This window comes from Gymnoscopelus braueri (assembly GCF_963280865.1).
Source record: "Gymnoscopelus braueri genome assembly, chromosome: 5".
Taxonomy (NCBI): Eukaryota; Metazoa; Chordata; class Actinopteri; order Myctophiformes; family Myctophidae; genus Gymnoscopelus; species Gymnoscopelus braueri.
The window spans coordinates 50,822,325-50,842,069 of record NC_137606.1 but is presented as its reverse complement, the minus strand read 5'-3'; the positions used below and the strand labels follow the sequence as shown (position 1 = coordinate 50,842,069).

General features: G+C 43.5%; 1 protein-coding gene across 1 annotated transcript in view; it reads right to left on the bottom strand.

The window, feature by feature from the left end:
* cep164 (centrosomal protein 164) overlaps window positions 1-19,745 on the bottom strand; it is a 59,104-nt gene that overhangs the window by 38,145 nt on the left and 1,214 nt on the right. The window contains exons 2-11 of the mRNA XM_080428998.1: window positions 18,795-18,884; window positions 17,053-17,164; window positions 15,932-16,211; window positions 14,515-14,682; window positions 13,651-13,785; window positions 12,350-12,430; window positions 11,788-11,880; window positions 3,359-3,415; window positions 2,765-2,925; window positions 1,943-2,204 (exon numbers count right to left, since the gene is read on the bottom strand). Of these exons, the coding sequence (XP_080285124.1) occupies window positions 1,943-2,204; window positions 2,765-2,925; window positions 3,359-3,415; window positions 11,788-11,880; window positions 12,350-12,430; window positions 13,651-13,785; window positions 14,515-14,682; window positions 15,932-16,211; window positions 17,053-17,164; window positions 18,795-18,873 (1,428 nt within the window). The 5' untranslated portion in view covers window positions 18,874-18,884. The remainder of the gene's footprint in view (window positions 1-1,942; window positions 2,205-2,764; window positions 2,926-3,358; window positions 3,416-11,787; window positions 11,881-12,349; window positions 12,431-13,650; window positions 13,786-14,514; window positions 14,683-15,931; window positions 16,212-17,052; window positions 17,165-18,794; window positions 18,885-19,745) is intronic.

The window sequence follows — 19,745 nt, the reverse complement described above, 5'->3', positions numbered from 1 at the left end:
CCCCTTGACTTTGATGTCATGGTCGATTAATCCCGCCCCCTCTCCAGAGGCGATGATTGACAGTCAAAATCCCTCAACGACACCCGCAGGCAAAGATTTCTGAAAAGGCTTTAGAAATCAGAGAGAAAAAATCCTGCCATGGATCACTGGAGTGGATTTTTCAGTTAAAACTTTTTATATACGTTTGAAGGACCATGATAAATACTTTTAATGTGTTGTAAAACTGAATGTCATGAAACCTTTAATAAGAATGATTCTTGTTTGGTACCTGCACCAAATTAACAACTTTGATTGCTGTCTGTGAACAATAACGACTGCTAGCAGATGTCAAATCTGCTAGCACCTGAGTGACCATTTTCACCCTCAAGTCAAACAGATCCAGGATATTGTGGGATCGAAAGACTTTCCCCCCATCCACTTCCTGTTTAGCATTTTGGGGGGGAAATCAGCTGTATCTTGAGTTCTCTTCTTTTCCCCTGCATTTTCACGAGACATGCTATATTCAACAGCCTGTAAACAAGAGAAGGGGGTCGCGGGCGTTTTTCCTCTCGCGGCAGCACAGTGATTACACAATTATATGTAAACGTGAGTTACTAGTTGCTTTGTAGATTTCGATTATTATGACAAAGCACTCTAACCACTTCAGCCGTACATGATTTGGCAACCCAGGAGCCAGCGAACAGAAAAACGCTAATAAACAACTGACATTTGGGGAAAGCGAAGAACGGGCTTCGCTGTTCCGTGCACATGGTAATGGTCAATGGCTGTGTGCAAATGCAGATCAATTGCTCCAGCCACTGAAGAGAACCGGGCAGAAGACAGCCATTTGAAAATATCAGGTCTACAAGCTCACAATGCGTTGCGACGCATTGTGAGCTTGTAGATCGGCTATTTTCAAAATATTATTTCATGCATTTTGAACTCATGAAATGGGACATTCTGCACAATGAGTACTTTTAACTTTTGGTATGTTGTTGCAGATGTTTTTGTACTTTTACTCAAGTACATGTTGAATACGTGACTTCAGCTTGTAACAGAGTATATCTACATTGCAGTATTCAGTATTGATACTTTTTTTACTTAAAGGACGACTTCACCCATTTTCAACCTATCTTCATATAATAGGTCCTCACTAATGCTCATGATAAAATTGTACACATTTTTTCTACTTGGTCTGTGTCTCATGGGAGGGCTGTGGACAGTCCAGAAACCCGTCTACCAGTGACATCATCGTTAGGCAGGATTCTTTTTTCCAAAAAGACTACAATTCTTTTATTCCGATTTTTATTAAGGCGAGAACAATGGGATCTATTATTGCATTGCAACTTTTCCAGGAATACAAAGCCTGCAGTTTCTATTAGCTTGGATTCCCCATCGATGATGTCACTGGTAGACGGGTTTCTGAACGGTCTACAGCCCTCCTCTGAAACACAGACTGATTAGAAAAATTTTTTACCATTATATCATGAGCATTAGTGAGGACCAATTATATGAAGATAGGTTGAAAATTATTTTTACAACCTATTTCATTATTTTACACTTTGGGCTATTCAAAAATAGCAGATATACAAGCTCATAGCGCGGCACCGAGTGCCGCGCTACGAGCTTGTAGATCTGCTATTTTTGAAAATTCGAGAAAATGTGTGCAAATCTTTGAATATATAACATTTTAAAGCGAACATTTTTAACTCAAATCTTTGCTTCTGGGGGGTCCCTGGAACAAGATATTTTGATGGGGTCCACGGCCAAATACATATCATTTTGGGGGTCCTTGACATGAAAAAGATTGAGCACCACTGATATAGAAACATACGTTTTTCAGAAAACTGTTGAGATTTAGGAGACATGTAGAATCGGCTTCAGGTCTCAATGGGTTAAGTAAAACATGCGAGTACTTCTTCACATCACTGATAGTAATAATAACTGTGACAGGGGGCCTTACCTTCTGGCCCCGTAAGGGCCCCTCGGAGGAGCCGCCGTCCAGCTGGGTGCTGGAGGTGCGGAGGGGCCCCTGACGGCCCCTGGACGTCTCGGGCCTCTGGAGGGCCAGGGAGGCACTGAGGCCCTCGGCCTTGGGACGCACGCCCACCTCTCTCTCCGAGTGGGAGGGGCTGGAGAGGGAGGGGGAGGGGCTGGACTGGTGTAGGAGGAGCCTGTCGACCTTGGGGGCCGGGCGGTCGACCTTGACGGCGGCGTGTATACGCCTGGGGAGAGAGACAGGGTGGGAGTGGTGAGCGCAATGAGCTTGTAGATCTGTTTTTTTTTTTTTTTACCTGAAAATTTGTGCAAATCTTTGAATATATATATTTTTTTTTAGAACGATTTTCTTTATTCAAATCTTTGCTTCTGGTGGTCCCTTGAAAAATATATTTTGAGATGGGGGTCGGCGACCTAATACATATCATTTTGGGGGTCCTAGACATGAAAAAGTTTGAGAACCACTGATATTATAGCAACATACGTCTTTTTTGAAAACTGTTAGGATTTAGAAGATATTTGTAGAATCGGCCTCAGGTCTTAATGGGTTAATTATCATACCGGAGGCTTAAACTTATCGTAATTGAAAGAAAACTATCGTACACAGCCATAAAAGATATATCACAGGTATAAATATCTGATATCTAACTCGGTGCCGCGCTATGAGCTTGTAGATCTGCTATTTTTGAATAGCCAAAAGACATCTAAAATGGATTGAATGGGATAAAAGGCCCTATAAATAAATGCACCATTCACCATGTAATGATGGTGACAACTCTATACTGACCTCTCAGCAGCCTCGGCCCTCCTCATCCGCTCCTTCTCCTCCTGTTTGGTGGCCTCCTTCAGGTCCTCCTCCTCCTCCTCCTCCAGTGGGCTGACAGCAGGAGACAGCTCCTTGAGGAGGTCCTGGACCTTCTTCTCAGACCTCCTGGAGAGCAACCCAGACTGGAGAAAGAAATCACACCAGAGCAGTTTGTGAATAAATTACAAACTATGAATGAACGAATGATGCAGAAATAGCTGATCTACAAGCTTGCAACGCGTCACAAAGTGACGCATTGCAAGCTTGTAGATCTGCTATTTCAGCTTTTTTTAATATTTGAAAATGGAAACGATTATGCAAAAACAATTGCGATTATCTCAAATAATTGCGATTAGACGATTATGTAATAATTTTGACAGGCCTAGAACACGGCAACAAAACTACATAGTAGAATTGCAATGTAAATACGTCGGAGTCAGCAAGGACACAATAATTTTTTTAAGTAAAAGCATAAATGCCTAAATCTATAAAAAATAAATGAACAGTGTAGCCGTATACTGTACCATACATACAGTATAAAAAGGTATAAGACAGACTTTACAGTGGTTACTGTACCTTCACATCCTCTATGGAGGACAAAGACGCCTCGATGTGCTCACTGGCCTCAGACTCCTGCAGGGACTCACAAAAAAAACATTAATTATTATTACACTTTCACTTAATTCCGCCCCACACACACACACACGTCTATGTGTTGTCACTGCTGTCGTATCCTACCGACTCACCTGCCAGTGAGGACCCCCCACCGGGAGGACGTAGAGCCTCCGTCCTACTCCTCCCGCCCAACACTCCCTACTGACAAGCTCCGCCTCCCCAGCCCGTAGGACCATAGACATATACAAGGTAGATGCCTCCTCCGACTCTGGGGCGTCTGTATCGCTTCCTGACTACTGGCCAATCACAGCGCGTCTTTTCCGAGACTTGGCAGAATCTAGTTGTACAAAAATACAACAGGATATTTTTATACAACTACATTCTGTCCCGGAAAAGACACGCTGAGATTGGCCAGGAGTCAGGAAGCGTGCCCCCTCTAAAATGGCCGCGATGCAGGTCGCTCCAATGAACTGCAGCGGCCAATGAGGTATCTAGGTTTCTATATCTATGCGTAGGAGTACGTGCAGTGACAAATATCACCCTCCTCTCCCGCCCCGGCTTCCCTCCCCACGAACACGGGGCCAAATTGTGTTCGTTCAGACGCTCGGCAAAGGCAGATGCACCACACGGTGGATTCAAACCCACAACCTCCGCGGTGGTGGTGGTGGGCAGGCACTTTACCACCGCGCCACCCGAGCGCCACACTTTCACTTATTAATAATTCAATGTGTAATAATAACTTCTTCTTATTACACGTTCAGTGGCAAGGGAGCAACAACACTGATGTGCATGAATGCTCATCACAAACACAGCATTATATAGAGCAAAAAACACACAAACAGACAGCGAGAGATGAAGCATGATGACGCACACAAAGCGCTACGCTGGTCGTTAAGTGGTGTTAAGTGCAGTAAAGTGGTCAGACTGTTTATATATATATAGAAGCAGTAAGCGGTATATGCAAGCCTGTACAAGCAGCCTGACACTACAGAAGGATGGGGGTGGCGCGGGTCTGGGTTAGGGATGGGACTGTATTCGTTATTATCGTTTATCATGATAAAACAAAACGCTCACAATAATCGTATGGCAGAGATTTAAATCTATGGTGAAATTGTCCTCCGTCATACACACTGGGATCAATTCACCTTTGCCGAGCTGCATATCCGGTACCACTTAAACCCTCTAGAATTGGTAAAACCGCACCTGTAAAGAACTCTCTAGATGTCTTTGCCAAAAAATAGCAGATCTACAAGCTCACAACTGCTATTTTTTTGGCAAATGTTCCACCCCGGACTATGGATGCTGGGGTTCAAGTGGTTTAACAAAAGTGCCATTTTAAGAGTTTTAAGCAGATTTTTGATTATCACGATGATATCATAAATCGCAATTATTTTGGTCACAGTAATCGTGACATGAAATGTTCTTATCGTCCCATCCCTAGTCTGGGTGTAGTAAAGAAGTGCCTGTGTTCAGTGTTGCATGAAGATCTACTGTACGTATGTCCCATACCTGATACTGTTCCGGCTCCTAGAACCGCATATTTGTTACTGCTCTAGTCAACTGCTCCTTATGCAACAATGCACCTGCAGCTACTTTTAATCTCGCTTTATGGCTGCACTACTTGGCTGCACCTTATTTACACATCTGTATATGATGCTAATCAGTGGTGAGCTGTGGATTTTTGAACTATGGGGGCACGTGCGTGCGCACTGCGCACGCATGTGCACATAGCCACTCAGCTCAGTGCTAGTTGAAATACTGTATTCAACATGTGATTATTAATGTATTTATATTTCTTATTATTTTGTTGCATTGTTAATTTGTTGTTTTTATTTTTGTTTCAATTAATTAATTATTTTATTTTCCTTTTAGTTTTATATAAAAGCCCTTTACATAGATTCACCCACACATAAGTACTTAAAATAATCAGTCAACTTGTCTTTACTTGAATTACTTTTTTTTTAAGACTTACATTGCTTTCAAAACAGTGGTTTTTAAAACAAGTAAAAAATTAAAAAAATACCCTTTTGCTACTCACCAAAACAAAGACGGTTTTGTGGAGTTGAAAGCCTACTTTACTAAATGGGAACACTGTGAGCTCACGTCTAAAATACACTTTTTGGCCAGAAAAGAAAATATTTCACCAGAATTAAAACCTGTTTTTGATTACTCCACAGTGCCCTCTACAGATCTGGTCAATGGAATGTTCCTATTGACCAGATTCTTCCTTCCGGTGAAATATTTTCTTTTCTGGCCAAAAGGTGTATTCTAGACGTGAGGTGGGGGCTCAGAGTGTTCCCACTTAGTAGAATAGGCTTTCAACTCCATTAAACCGTCTTTGTTTTGGTGAGTACCAAAGTATTTTACTACTGACGAGAGGCTGCGCTACCGCGGTGCGAGGGGAAAGAATGGAAAGTACCATAACGTTAAGGAGAACTCCTTCTAACACCATGGACCAGAGCTAGACAGGGATAACTTTGTAGCTCTTGTGTCCTCTGATAAGCGATTAACCCTTTCACACTCCATGGCTTTTCTCGAGTAGCCTGTTATGCAAGGCAGCCAGGTTGAGGCCATTGTTTAAGGTGTTAAAGACGGCTCGCCCCTAACGGTGCGTTGTTGTGCTAATGATTGACGGCTCGCGGGCGGCTGACGGTGTGTGCTCGCGCGTGCATGTGGAGCTTGTGCATGTGGAGCACGCGCGAGCCCCCAGCCCCCATAGTGTCAGAAGAACTAAGGGATCGCCGACCCCCCTAGCACCCCCTTCAGCTCACCCCTGATGCTAATGTTCTAAACATCATGTACAGTACATACCTGCTGCTACATATAGACATGTAACGATTTATCGTAAATCGATTAAAATAGATTCAAACTGGTGACAATTTCAATCGATTTAGTAAAGAATTTAGTAAAAAATGCAAACAGCAGGATAGTGATGTACATACAGGATCGTTGTAAGATTATTGATAAAAAAGAGTTTTCAGTCATTTGCTACTGTATTGAAAAGAGAAAACATTATTGTAAAAAAAGAAAATACTGGATCTGTGTAAGAGAAATAAATGTTAAAAAAAATCAGTAATTTGTCTGTAAAAATAATTTTGTGTTTAAAAATCGTGAAAAATCGTATCGTGAACCAAGTATCGTGATTCGAATCGTATCGGGAGTTGAGTGAATCATTACATGCCTAGCTACATATGACATACATGTATACTGTATGTATATTATCCTTTTGATTGTTTTCTATTTCTATCCTGTGTTTTTTTCTCCTTTCTCTTCCTCTATTCTCCTCCCTTCTCACGAAAAAAAAAACTACAAAATGATGGAGCGTGCACGGAACGTCTCTTCTTTACTCCATTAAAGCTGTGATGTGACACTAAAAGCTGAGTCTGATGGTGAACCAGCTCTAGACCTGAGACCACTTGGGAGTAGAGATGGAGAGACACCCAGAGGACTCAGAACTCTACCAACCCAGTCCTCAGGGGCTCTGACAAGGTGTAGATCAGCCCAATGACTGACTGACTGACTGGATGCTTTGGTTTGGTGTTATTCTGACAGTTTTTTGGGTGTTTTTCTGACCTCAATTACACCCCAAAAAAAATTGAACTGTGGTCTGGGGTTTTGTGAATAATTAGGCTCAGAAAAGTGGTGTGATTGACCTGAGGACTTTGTTGTCACAGTCCATTAATCCCGCCCCCTCTCGCCGCCCCTCCCATCGACTATCCTCTAGCCCCCAAGGCACTGGAGTTGGACTGGAGAGGAGGAGGGATGGAGGGGTGGTACATGCGTGAGGATGAGGATGATGATGATGATGAGGATGGGGAGGATGGGCGGGGATGGGCGGGGGGGGGGGGTGAGACACACAGGAAGTGTTGGTGGCAGGGGGGGGGGGCAAACCAAACCAGCGTGAGCAGCAGCAGCACAGTGAACTGGAGCAGTGGTGGAAAGTAACTAAGTAAATGTACTCAAGTACTGTACTTAAGCACAATTTGGAGTATTTCCAATTTCCAATACTTTTACTCCACTACATCTCAGAGGCAAATATTATACTTTTACTCCACTACAATTATTTGAAAACTTTAACCTCTTCAGCCCTTTTTAAACTTTGGCTATTTGAAAATAGCCGATCTACAAGCTCACAACGGTGAGCTTGTAGATCGGCTATTTTCAAAAGATTTTAATACATTTTATACACATGATACCTTATGAAACGGGACATTCTGCATAATAAGTACTTTTTACTTTTGGTACCAATACTTTTGTACTTTCACTCAGTGTAAATTTTGATTACCGGACTTTTACACAGAGTATTTCTACATTGCAGTATTGATATACTTTTACTTAAGTACAACATTTTTGTACTTTTTTTTTTCCACCACTGAACCGCAGTGGTGGAAAGTAACTAAGTACATTTACTTAAGTACTGTACTTAAGTACAATTTTGAGGTATTTGTACTTTACTTGAGTATTTCCAATTTCCAATACTTGTACTTCTACTCCACTACATCTCAGAGGCAAATATTGTACTTTTACTCCACTACATTTACTTGAAAACTTTAGTTACTAGTTACTTTTCAGATATAAATTATGATATAAAGAAACAGACATTAACCACTTTAAACCTATTTTAAACCTAGGCTATTTGAAAATAGCAGATCTACAAGCTCACAACGCGTCGCATCGCGACGCGTTGTGAGCTTGTAGATCGGCTATTTTCAAATATTTAGTACTTTTACTTTTGGTACTTTAAGTACATTTTGATGCCAATACTTTTGTACTTTTACTCAAGTAAATTGTTAATTCTGGACTTTTACTTGTAACAGAGTATTTTTTATATTGCAGTATTGGTACTTTTACTTAAGTAAAGAATTTGAGTACTTTTTCCACCACCACTGAACCGGTAGCCAGAGCCCTACCTCTGCTGGGGGGCATGTTTGAGGGGGCTCTCCTCTCTCGGTCCTTTCCAGGGCAGAGGAGGTGAGTTCGTCCCGTATGTCCTGGGGGTCGTCATCGTCGAGGAGGAGGCCACCACCCAGCGGCCGCCTCCTCTGGGCCGGCCTGGAGGAGGAGGCGCAGAGGGGAGGAGGAGGAGGAGGCGTTTGGGTCTCGAACTTCTCCTCCTCCTCCACGACGTCCACTTCTTCCCCCTCCTCCTCGCTCTCCGAAGACGCTAGGCCTCTCTGGACCGGGGAGCGGTCCGGTCGCTCACGTCTGGTCTCTCCCTCCGGTTGGCCTCCTTCTTCCTCGCTCCTTACGTAACCCTCCTCCTCATCCTCCTCATCGTCGATGTCCTCCTGCACGGCGTCACTCTCTGCACCCTCCTCCTCCTGCCCGGTCGGGTACTTTTGGCTCAGGGAGCATCTCTCCAAAAACTCCTCCTCGTCCTCCTCTTCACTCTTCTTATTAGAACTCTCCTCATCGTTCTGGCTCCTCGAACCTCTGCCACCCGTCTGGCACTCTCCCTGGACTCTGACCTTCTCCTCCTCTTCTTCTACATCCTCCTCTTCCTCCTCTCCTTCGCTCTTCACACATCTCTCTATCACTTCGTCTTCATCGGAGGAGGAGGTTCCGACTTTCGGCGTCGCTCCATCGTTCTTCACGGCCTTCCGTTCATCCGGACGTTTTTCCGTCGCGGTTTGGCGCTCGTCTTCTTTCGCCCGTTCCTCCACTTCATCCTCCACGTCTCTCTCGTCCGTGAATCTTTCGACAACCTCCTCGCTCCCCTCCTCCTCCTCCTTCTCCTCTACTCCGTCACTCGTTTTCCCCTCCTCGTCCCACCCTCCTCCTCTTCCCCCGTCGCTCTGTTCCGCTTTGCTCCGTCTCCCGCCGCGTTCCGTCTCTCCTCCCTCCTCCCCTACTACGCTGCTTTCCACGCCGCGCCTCCTCTCCACCACGCCTTCGCTCGTGTCGACCTCCTCCTCTCCCTGGCCACACTCCTCCTCTATTTCCTCCTCATCCAGGTCTACGGCCACCTCCTCGCCCTCTCCCTTCACCCCAACGCCCCAACGCTCTTCCTTTATTTTCACACCTCCCTCCTCATCCTCCGCTACTTTGTCGCCTCCTTCCTTCTCTCTGTTGTTTCTCCGAGCGCCGTCCGACACCCCTTCCTCGCTCACTTCTTCCTCCTCGTATTCAGGGCCTCCTTTCTCCTCCCCCAGTTTCCCTTCCTCCTCCCTCCGCTCCTCCCCTACTCCTTTCTCCTCCTCTCCCACCTCACTCAATCCCCCCTCGTCTTCCTCTCGCTCCTCCTCGTCTTCCTCCCGCTCCACCCCGCCACCTCCTTCGTCCTCCTCTCCCGTCACGGCGGTTTGTCGTCTCCCCCCGCTGGCGGCGAGGGGAGACAGCAGGAGGCGTGGCGCCCCCCGGAGAGGGGCGGCGGCCTCCATCTCCTTGGGGGTCGAAGGGGGCGGGGGGGAAAAGAGGGGGGCGGGGCCATCACAGACGACCACACGCAAGGTAGGCGTGGAAGAGAGAGAGAAGAGGAGAAAGAGTGAGAGAGAGAGAGGGAGGTGTGAGGAAAGGATAGAGTGATATTATGGACAGAGACAAGGAGGTGGAGGTGGATGGATGGCATGCAGATGAAGAAAGAGAAAAACAAGTTCACACTTTTGGTAGGGAATTAGTTGTTGTTAGATGACACATACTGGATACACAACACACACACACAAACACACATGCATGCATGTACACTCCACATACACATTCCATATAGCCATCCTTTTATCTCTCTCACACACACACACACACACACTACTACAACAATTGAAGTATATTGATATGCAAACAGCAACATATCGTATCGTTTGACTTTGTATCGTATCGAATCGTTTTGCAATTCAAATAATCGATTGTATGGATACTAAGTACTTGTGCGTTGTATTTAGCAATTTTAAGAAGAGAAAGAGGGGTTTAATTACGTTTCCATTCCATATCACTACACTTGGTTTATCAATAAATGTGTGTATTCTTTGTGTTCATGTCAAGTGTCCATATGTGTTCAAATACAATGTCCATGTATTTGCCAGAGAATCACTGTGTTTACTTATTTATATCCATAATAATTAGGGGTGTAACGATTTTATTTTAACAGCGATACGATACGCATCACGATACATGGTTGACGATACGATACATGGACGATATTGGTTCATTCATGGCGATACGATACGATTCAATGATTTAAAAACGATACTGAAACTATTTAGCAAATAAAACGTGTGAAACGTGTGGATAGTGGCAGGTTTTTGAAGGGAAAAATGAATTATGGATATAAATAAGTAAACACAGTGATTCTCTGGCAAATACACCATATACACATATATTGTATTTGAATAAATATGGACAAACCCACACTTTGACATGAACACAGAGATTACGCATGTATAGATAAACCAAGTGTTGCGGTATGGAATGGAAAAGTAATTAAACCTGTCTTTTCCTTTTTTCTTCTTAAAATTTATAAATACAACACAAGTACTTAGTATCGATACAATCGATTATTTGCATTGCAGAACGATTCGATACGATACAAAGTCAAACGATACGATATTTTGCTGTTTGCATATCAATATAGTAGATTGTTGAAAATTAAAATCAATTTTTCGAATCAGTTACTATATCGTTACACCTCTAATAATAATACATGTTTCCCTTTAAAAACCTGCACTATCCACACGTTTCACAGATTTAATTTATTTGCTAAATAGTTACAGTATCGATTTTAAATAATTGAATCGTATCGTATCACAATGAATGAACCAATATCGTCCATGTATCGTATCATCAACCATGTATCGTGATGCGTATCGTATTGATGTTGACAGCAAATTTTTATTCAGTTTTAGTCATAGTCTTAGGAATCAAATTCCATTTAGTTTTAGTCGTATTTTAGTCATTTGAAATATTTTAGTTTCAGTCTACTAAATATCATAAGATTATAGTCAACTAAATCTACAGTTGATTTAGTCGACTATAATGTATTTTGGCGGTGCCTTGATGGCGTCATAATGGCTGATTTTACACTTGGTTGCATGCTGAAAATAGCCGATCTACAAGCTCGCAACGCGTCGCGCTGTCACGCGTTGTGAGCTTGTAGATCTGCTATTTTCAGAGCACCACACCCGAGCGCAACCAAACATAAAATGACTTGTCTTTTAGTTCAACTGGATCTCTTCTCCACTAGTCCCTCACTAAAATTTTAGTCTAGTTTTTATTTGTTGAGAAATTGTCAATATATTTAGTCTCAGTTTTAGTCATCATAGCTTGTCAGTGAAAAAAGGTCGACCAACATTTTTTGTCATAGTTTTAGTCGACAAAATCAACACTGTTGAGAACTACTTGGTGAAGTGTCTCGAAAACCAAAAAACAGATCTACAAGCTTGTAGTGCATCGTGTACCTGCTGTGATGGAGGCTCTCCAGACAGGTTGAGGTCTTGCAGCTCTGGTTCTGTCCTCTCCTCGGCTGGAGCTCCGCCGCTGGCTTCACTGTCCTGAATCATCGTAGACGGACGGGATTACAGAACAAACATCGTGAACCAGTGTTGCCAGATTTTGGGAGAGAAAAAGCAACCAGGGTTCTATTTGCCTATTGTAGTATTGCGACTACAATAGGCCACATCATGAGCATTGGCTATTTTACGTTGCATCATCACATAATATTAGCCGATCTTGTAGATCTGCTATTTTCCAGAAAATCTTGAAAGAAATCGGATAGATTTAGAATGTTTTTTGAAACAACATAAAACTTGTATGGGGGGTCCGTGGTACAAAATATTTTCCGATGGGGGGGGGGTTGTCTGCGGATAAATACATATACATTTGTGGGTCCTTGACATGAAAACCTTTGAGAACCACTGGTTTAAACAACATTAGGAAGTAAGACCCAAATAAGCAAGATAGACAGACAGACAGACAGACAGACAGACAGACAGACAGACAGACAGACAGACAGACAGGCACCTCATACTGTAGACCTCCTCCTAACACATCCAGGTCTAGATGGAGGTTCTTCAGGAGTCTGGCTGATCCACGACCACTGAGCTGAGGGAAAGAGAGAGACACCACACATTTCAACACAGATACACCCCACACTGCACAACTCGGCTGCCATCAAATAGTTTTGCAGCTTTCTGATCCAGTCTATAATGGATATCGTCTTTGTCTGGCAGAAACCTCTTCTCCTCATTCTAACTTTTTGTATTTATTTAATATATTAATGCCCTACTTGATCGTACTACAGCGTCACACGAAAGCACCAAAAGTAGCAGATCTACAAGCTCGAAGATCTGCTGCTTTAGCTATTTTTGAATTTGAATCCTGAAAAGTAACAGTTTTGGATATACTGAGGTTTCCACCCCAACAGAGACAATATTAGTACGTATACTGCGGTGTAGATTTTGTCGACTAAAACTATGACGAAAAATGTTGGTCGACTACCTTTTTTCACTGACTAAAACTAAATAAAAACTACGCTATGATGACTAAATATTCTCAATATATACTGCTCAAAGAAATGTGTATTATATATAGACTAAAAATATTGACAATTTCGTCAACAAATAAAAACTAGACTACAGTTAGTTGCACTAGTTGATGAGGATATAATCACCTTTACAGTGAAAGACAGATTACAGGTCCTTCCAACCAGACTCAATCTTTCTCTGTGGTTCCCTAATACGTTTCCTCCTCATTGTCTGCACCATGACCACACTCCAGTTACTGAAACTCTGTCACATATTCTGAACGGCTGCTATGTATATAAGGGAATGTACATTGCTAGGCATGACAGAATTGTTGACCTATTAGTTAAGGCCATAAGTTCATATGTTTCATCATCTGCCAAAATGTATAAGCACTCTTGTGTTTCAACTGCCATGTTCATGCGCAATAATGAAAATGATGCCTTTTCAGATGTCACAGCTAATACACCAGATGTTGTTGTTGTTGATGAGGACAGTAGAGAAGTGACCATTTTGGAAGTGGCATGTACATTTGATCACAGCCTGGAAGAGGCATTCCTTACCAAGGTGCTTAAGTACCAACGTCTTAAGGATGCTGTTATGCAGCTTGGTTACAAATGTAAACTGCTTGTGTTCATATTTGGTAGCTTCGGTAATGTCCATAAATCAGTTGTGAGAGGCCTGCAGAGAGAATTTCTTGTTAAATGTGAACGCAAATAAAGATGTTAAATGTGTGTGTGTGTGTGTGTGTGTGTGTGTGTGTGTGTGTGTGTGTCGTTATAACCGCTGCTCGTCTGGTACCTCGTTTACCGATAGCTTGTCTTCATCATCCTCATCCTCGTCATCATCGTCCTCATCCAAGCCGGGCAGAGAGAGAGACACCTTCTCCTCCTGTCTGCTGCCCAGCACACTGGAGCTGCCACTGCTACGAAGACCCTGAGAGACAGACAGGCAGGCAGACAGACAGACAGTATATCATTACCAATGATTATGTGCCCTTTTTGAATAATAAATACCATCTACACCAGGATTTCTCAAAGTGGGTGCCATGGCACCCTAGGATGCCGTGACCTAAGTCCAGGGGGTGCCACAGAATACTTTGATAATATGTTGAATTTATCAATATCACTTCAGTTTAACCACTTAGACCCGCTGTACTTAACCCATTAAACCTGAGGGGATTTAAAAAAAAATCTAAATCCTAACAGTTTTTGGAGAAAAAAAATGTCACGATTTTTCAAAAATAGCAGATCCACAAGCTCATAGCGCGGCACTCGGTGCCGCGCTATGAGCTTGTAGATCTGCTATTTTTGAATGGCCAAAGAAATCTAAAGTGACACAGATGCGTTCCAGGTCTTAATGGGTTAATAAAACGGGCCTGATTTGCACTGTACTTTGTGCGTTCTTTTTCAATCTATACCAAATCTCTTCAAATCTCTTTCTTTCCGCGTCACGTTGTGAGCTTGTAGATCGGCTATTTTTGGTGTGGAATGTTCACCCCAGAATTTTCAGGTCGGGATACCAAATTTTATCCAAAAAGAGAGAGAACTCGTATAGGATACAGAAATATCCAAGTGAAATTGATTGAAAAAAAAGTGATGACACAAATAAATAAGCCGACAAAATTGGAAACCACTCATTGAATCCTGCCGGGGACCTTCTTACCCCCAGAGAGGACGACGTCTTGAGGGGCTCCAGTCCCCCAGCGCTGCCCAGGGACCCCCTGAGAGCCGGGATGGGGCCAGAGAGCGGACCCCCGGGGCCGTCCAGACCTCTGAGAGGAGCCAGGCTGCCCAGCGGCGACGGAAACGAGCCCAGGGCAGAGCTCAAACCCTGAAGAGGAGAAGGATGGATGGGTCAGTAGTATTAACAGTGTTGCCAGATTTTGTGAGAGAAACAGGCAACCAGGTCTACGAAAAGAAGCCCAAAAGAAGTGACTTAAGCACTTTAAACTTATACATACATCGGCTATCTGAAAATAACCGATCTACAAACTACCAACCAAGAGAGATGGCTTGGAGATTGGCTATTTTCATTTTTTTATTTTTATTATTATTATTTTTATCCCTCGATTTTGTAACCCTTTTTTTTTTCACCCGGTGCCAATTTGCTAAGTGATCCTGGGCACTACACTCCCCCCACCAGCCTAGGGAGGCCAGGGCCGAGCTCATGCCTCCTTCAATGCATGAGAGCCAACTGACCTTCTTGTCACCTGACAGGGGGGAGTTTCCCTGGTTGGACGTAGCGCGTGGAAGGAACATGTTATTCCAACCAGTTCCTTTCCCCTCCATCAGGCGCCCCGGCTGTCATGGGGGAGGCGGTATAGTGACCAGGATTACTACATGTTTTTGTGAGGGTATTAACTACCCTAGGAGACACGGGGAGAACATGCAAACTCCACACAGAAAGGCCCTTTCGCCAACCCCACCTAGGGTATGGGCGCTGAAGACACGGAGGAGAAGACACGCCCCCAGCGCCCACAGCGCCCCCAGCGGGAATCGAACCCAGGACCTTCTAGCTGTGAGGCGACATTCCAGAATTGTTCATTTTATTTGGGGAAAAATGCTCTAAATTTTCAATACAGCAACGCACCAATATTAAAAAGAAAAAGTACCTCTTAACCCATTGACTGCCAGAGTTAAAACATCGTCTATAGCTGCCCTTGCCGGCGATTCCGAGCGTTTTCCCTAACCCTTGAAAAATAATCTGTGCTTCTGGGGGGTCCCTGGAACAAAATATTTTGAGCTGGGGGTCTGCGGCCAAATACATATCATTTTGGGGGTCCTTGAACCACTGATTATAGCAACATAAGTTTAAAAAAATTAGAAGACATTTGTCGAATCCCCCAGAAGCAAAGATTTGAGTTACAAATGTTCGCTTTAAAATATATATATATATTTAAAGATTTGCACAAATTTTCACAATAAAAAAAGGCAGATCTACAAGTTCATAGCGCGGCTATGAACTTGTAGATCTGCTATTTTTTTAATAGCCAAAGAAATCTTAAAATGACACAGATGCGTTCCCCGGTCTTAAAGGGTCAAGTTAACGAGATACTTCGCCCCCACCACCGCCACTTTACCTTCAAGGTGTCTTTCTTCTTCTTCTCCTTCTTCTCCTTCTTCTCTTTCTTCTTCTTCTTCTCCTTGTCCTTCTTCCCGCCGATGCCCCCGGTGGTGGTGGTGGTGGTGGCGGATCCTCCTCCTCCTCCTCCTCCTCCTCCTAGCCCGGGGCCCACGGTGGCTGCGGTGCGCTCGCGCTCCGTCGCCACCAGGCGGCGGTAGTGCTCGTCACAGGGGTGGTCCCAGGTGGAGCCGGCCGTGGCGAAGTTGAAGTAGTACACGTCCCCCGTCACGTCCTGACTGTGGGGGGAGGAGGAGGGGGGGGGGGAGGAGGGGGTCACTTCAACACCTCACAGTACCATGGATGGATGGGTGGATGGATGGGTGGATGGATGGGTGGATGGATGGAGGGATGGGTGGTTGGATGGAGGGATGGGTGGGTGGGTGGGTGAATGGACGGATGGAATGGTAGATGGGTGATTGAATGGAGACATGTCACTGTCGGTATGGCTTTTACGTTTTCTGTGTAACCATTTTAACCATTATTTTATACTTCGGCTATTCAAAAATAGCAGATCTACAAGCTCATAGCGCGGCACTCTGTAAGCACGCTTAGGTCCTTAAAGTCACACATCCAACAAGCTTTGAACTGAGCAGACTGGACCTTCTGTTCCAGAGATAATGGCCAAAACATCTTGAAAACGTCTACTTTTGCAGATTTTTGATTGAGTTTTGGTCATTGTCGCCCGTTTGTCTTTAATAACACGGGATAGGAAGGTCGGACGGCAACAAACTAGATACCTGAGTAAAGTTCACTTTGAGCTGCATCCAACACATCCACTGCCATTTCCGTCGGCCTTACCGTTAGGGCACTAGGGGCAGTTGACATTCCTTTTTTGGGGTAATAGATTTTTCTCTTTTCTTTTTATATATATTTTTTTTACACTGAGCGGAAGCAACGGCCTCTATCCGAATGTTAATTATTATATTCAAATGTACAGTTTTTTTCCTCAATATTCGATCTTCAAATATTAAATTACCAGCCCTAGTGAGCACTATGGACATGATGTCCAAAAACACTTCCTGTGTGGGACACGGCCCCGTGTCCACACCGTGCCATCCCCCCTCCCACCCTCCTTACCAGGGCTTCCACTCGCGAGGCAGCGGGGCAACGATGCCCTCCCTGGCCAGCCACAGGAGCTCCGGCTCCCTATCTGGATCAATGCCAATTTCTCTGGCATACTCCTGGATCTCTGAGAGAGAGAGACATAGAGAGAGAGAGGGAGAGAGAGACATAGAGAGAGACAGAGAGAGAGGGAGATCAGTAAAAATTAGTAAAAAAAAATATTGGCTAGTCTAAATGGATATAAGAGATACAGTTGTGATCAAAAGTTTACATACATTTGAAAGAACATGTATGTCAGGGCTGTGAATCTTCTGCTATCTCACGATTCGATTTGATTCCGATTCTTGGGGTCACGATTCCGATTTTTTTCGATTTTTTTCAAAACAAACAATTCTCGATTCAAAAACGATGTATGTATGTTTGTATGTTTTGTAATAATAATCAAAATCTACAAAGTAACTAAAGTTTTCAAGTAATTGTAGTGGAGTAAAAGTACAATATTTGGAGTAGAAGTAAAAGTACAGAAAATTGGAAATACTCGGGTAAAGTAAAAATTCCTCAAAATTGTACTTAAGTTCAGTACTTGAGTAAATGTACTTAGTTACTTCACACCGCTGCTGTCAAGTGTGGTGCTGGTAGCATTATGCTCTGGGCCTGTTTCGCTGCAAATGGAACTGGTGCTTTACAGAGAGTAAATGGAATAATGAAGGAGGTTAACCTCAACATTCTTCAGGGAAATCTCAAATCATCACCCAGAAGTTTGGGTCTCAAGAGTGGTAAAGGGATGGCTAAATCAGGCTCTAATTAAGGTTTTAGAATGGCCTGCCCAAAGAACTGACCTAAACCCAGTGGTGGAAAAAGTACTCAAATTCTTTACTTAAGTAAAAGTACCAATACTGCAATGTAGAAATACTCTGTTACAAGTAAAAGTCCAGAATTGAAAATATACTTGAAGTACCAAAAGTAAAAGTACTAAAATATTTGAAAATAGCAGATCTACAAGCTCACAAGCTTGTAGATCTGCTATTTTCAAATAGCCGAGGTATAAAACAGGGCTAAAGTGGTTAATGTATGTTTTATCATTTAATAATTCATATCTACAAAGTAACTAAAGTTTCCAAATAATTGTAGTGGAGTAAAAGTACAATATTTGCCTCTGAGATGTAGTGGAGTAGAAGTGAAAGTATTGGAAATTGGAAATACTCAAGTAAAGTACAGTACAAATTCCTCAACATTGTACTTAAGTACAGTACTTAAGTAAATGCACTTAGTTACTTTCCACCACTACCTAAACCCCATTGAGAACATGCGGACAGTTCTGAAGGAACAAGTCCATGTCAGAGAGCCAACACATCTTGATGAACTGCACCGATTCTGTCAAGAGGGGTGGTCAAAGATTCAACCAGAAGCTCGCCGGAAGCTTGTGGATTATCAAAAGCGGCTTGGGGTGAAAATGGCCATGGGACATGCAACCAAATAATAATAATTATTAGCATTGCTGTATGTATACTTCTGACCCAGCAGATTTGGTCCAATTTTCAGAAAACCGCAAATAATTATTTTTGTGTGACAAAGAAGTATTTGCTCTAAATGAAACTATCACAGAAAAATAAGAGTTGTAGAAATGACTGGAAAGTCAAAGCAGCCATGATATACAAATGTTCTTTACAAATGTATGTACACTTTTGATCACAACTGTATCTGGCAGTCTTGGTCCAAGGCAGCTGAATAATGTTAACACCTGACATGTTGCCTACCTTGTTCCGAGGGGATATAGTTCTCATCATAGTCCTCTTCTAGGATGAGCTGGTCTCCTATCAGAGCCGCTGCGGTCATTGTGGCTACGACTGCATGGAGACACAATAAATGACACACAGCACAACTGTTGGCATTTTATATCAATCTCAACACATTGTTACACTGACATGTGAAACGTCTGGAAAACGCTGGCTCCGCTGATGCTTGTTTCAACCCGGTCAGTTAGATTTTCTTGACCGCTAAAATCTTAAACAATCTGGGTGTCCAGACGCATACCACATATGCTGGTAATCCAGTTTGACAGCGTGTCGCGGGTTCGACTAGCGATCCCGACGACCTTTGCTGTGTGTCATCCCCCCCCCCCCCCCCCATCTCTCTCCCCATTTCCTGTCAGCCTACTGTCTGAAAATCTGAGAGCAGGGTGAAATACCTTTACTGTTTGGATACGATGTAAGGAAAAAAGGTAAGAATCAACAATAGTGGCCAATTTTCACCGGTGTCGTCATCTGCCGGCACCCGACGCTGTGAAACCTCATCTCGGAGCTATACAGCGGAGGGACTAGCGAATGGGGCTAGAAAAACATGTGTAGCAGTAGTGGATGAGAGAGCCTCTGGTCTGATGACCAAAAGCCTAATATCTACACCAGCCCAAGGGGGAATTCCCCTAAAGGCTAGTGGTTAAGATGTTGGCTTTCCACGCGGGAGACTCGGGTTTGAATCCCAGACAGTACACACACGCACACAGCTTTCTAAAGAATGGCTTTTAGCTACAGTACAAGCCTGTTGTGAACTTGTGACTGACCCAAATGGACCCGTACAGGTGTGTATAACTCTGAGAGTGTACCAACAGAGTTAAGTTAACAATTAGGATTTTACACTGTAGATTGGGGTGGTCCCAGAGATTAAAAAATAAAGTGTATCAGATGCGGGGAGGTCTTTGATCTAATGCA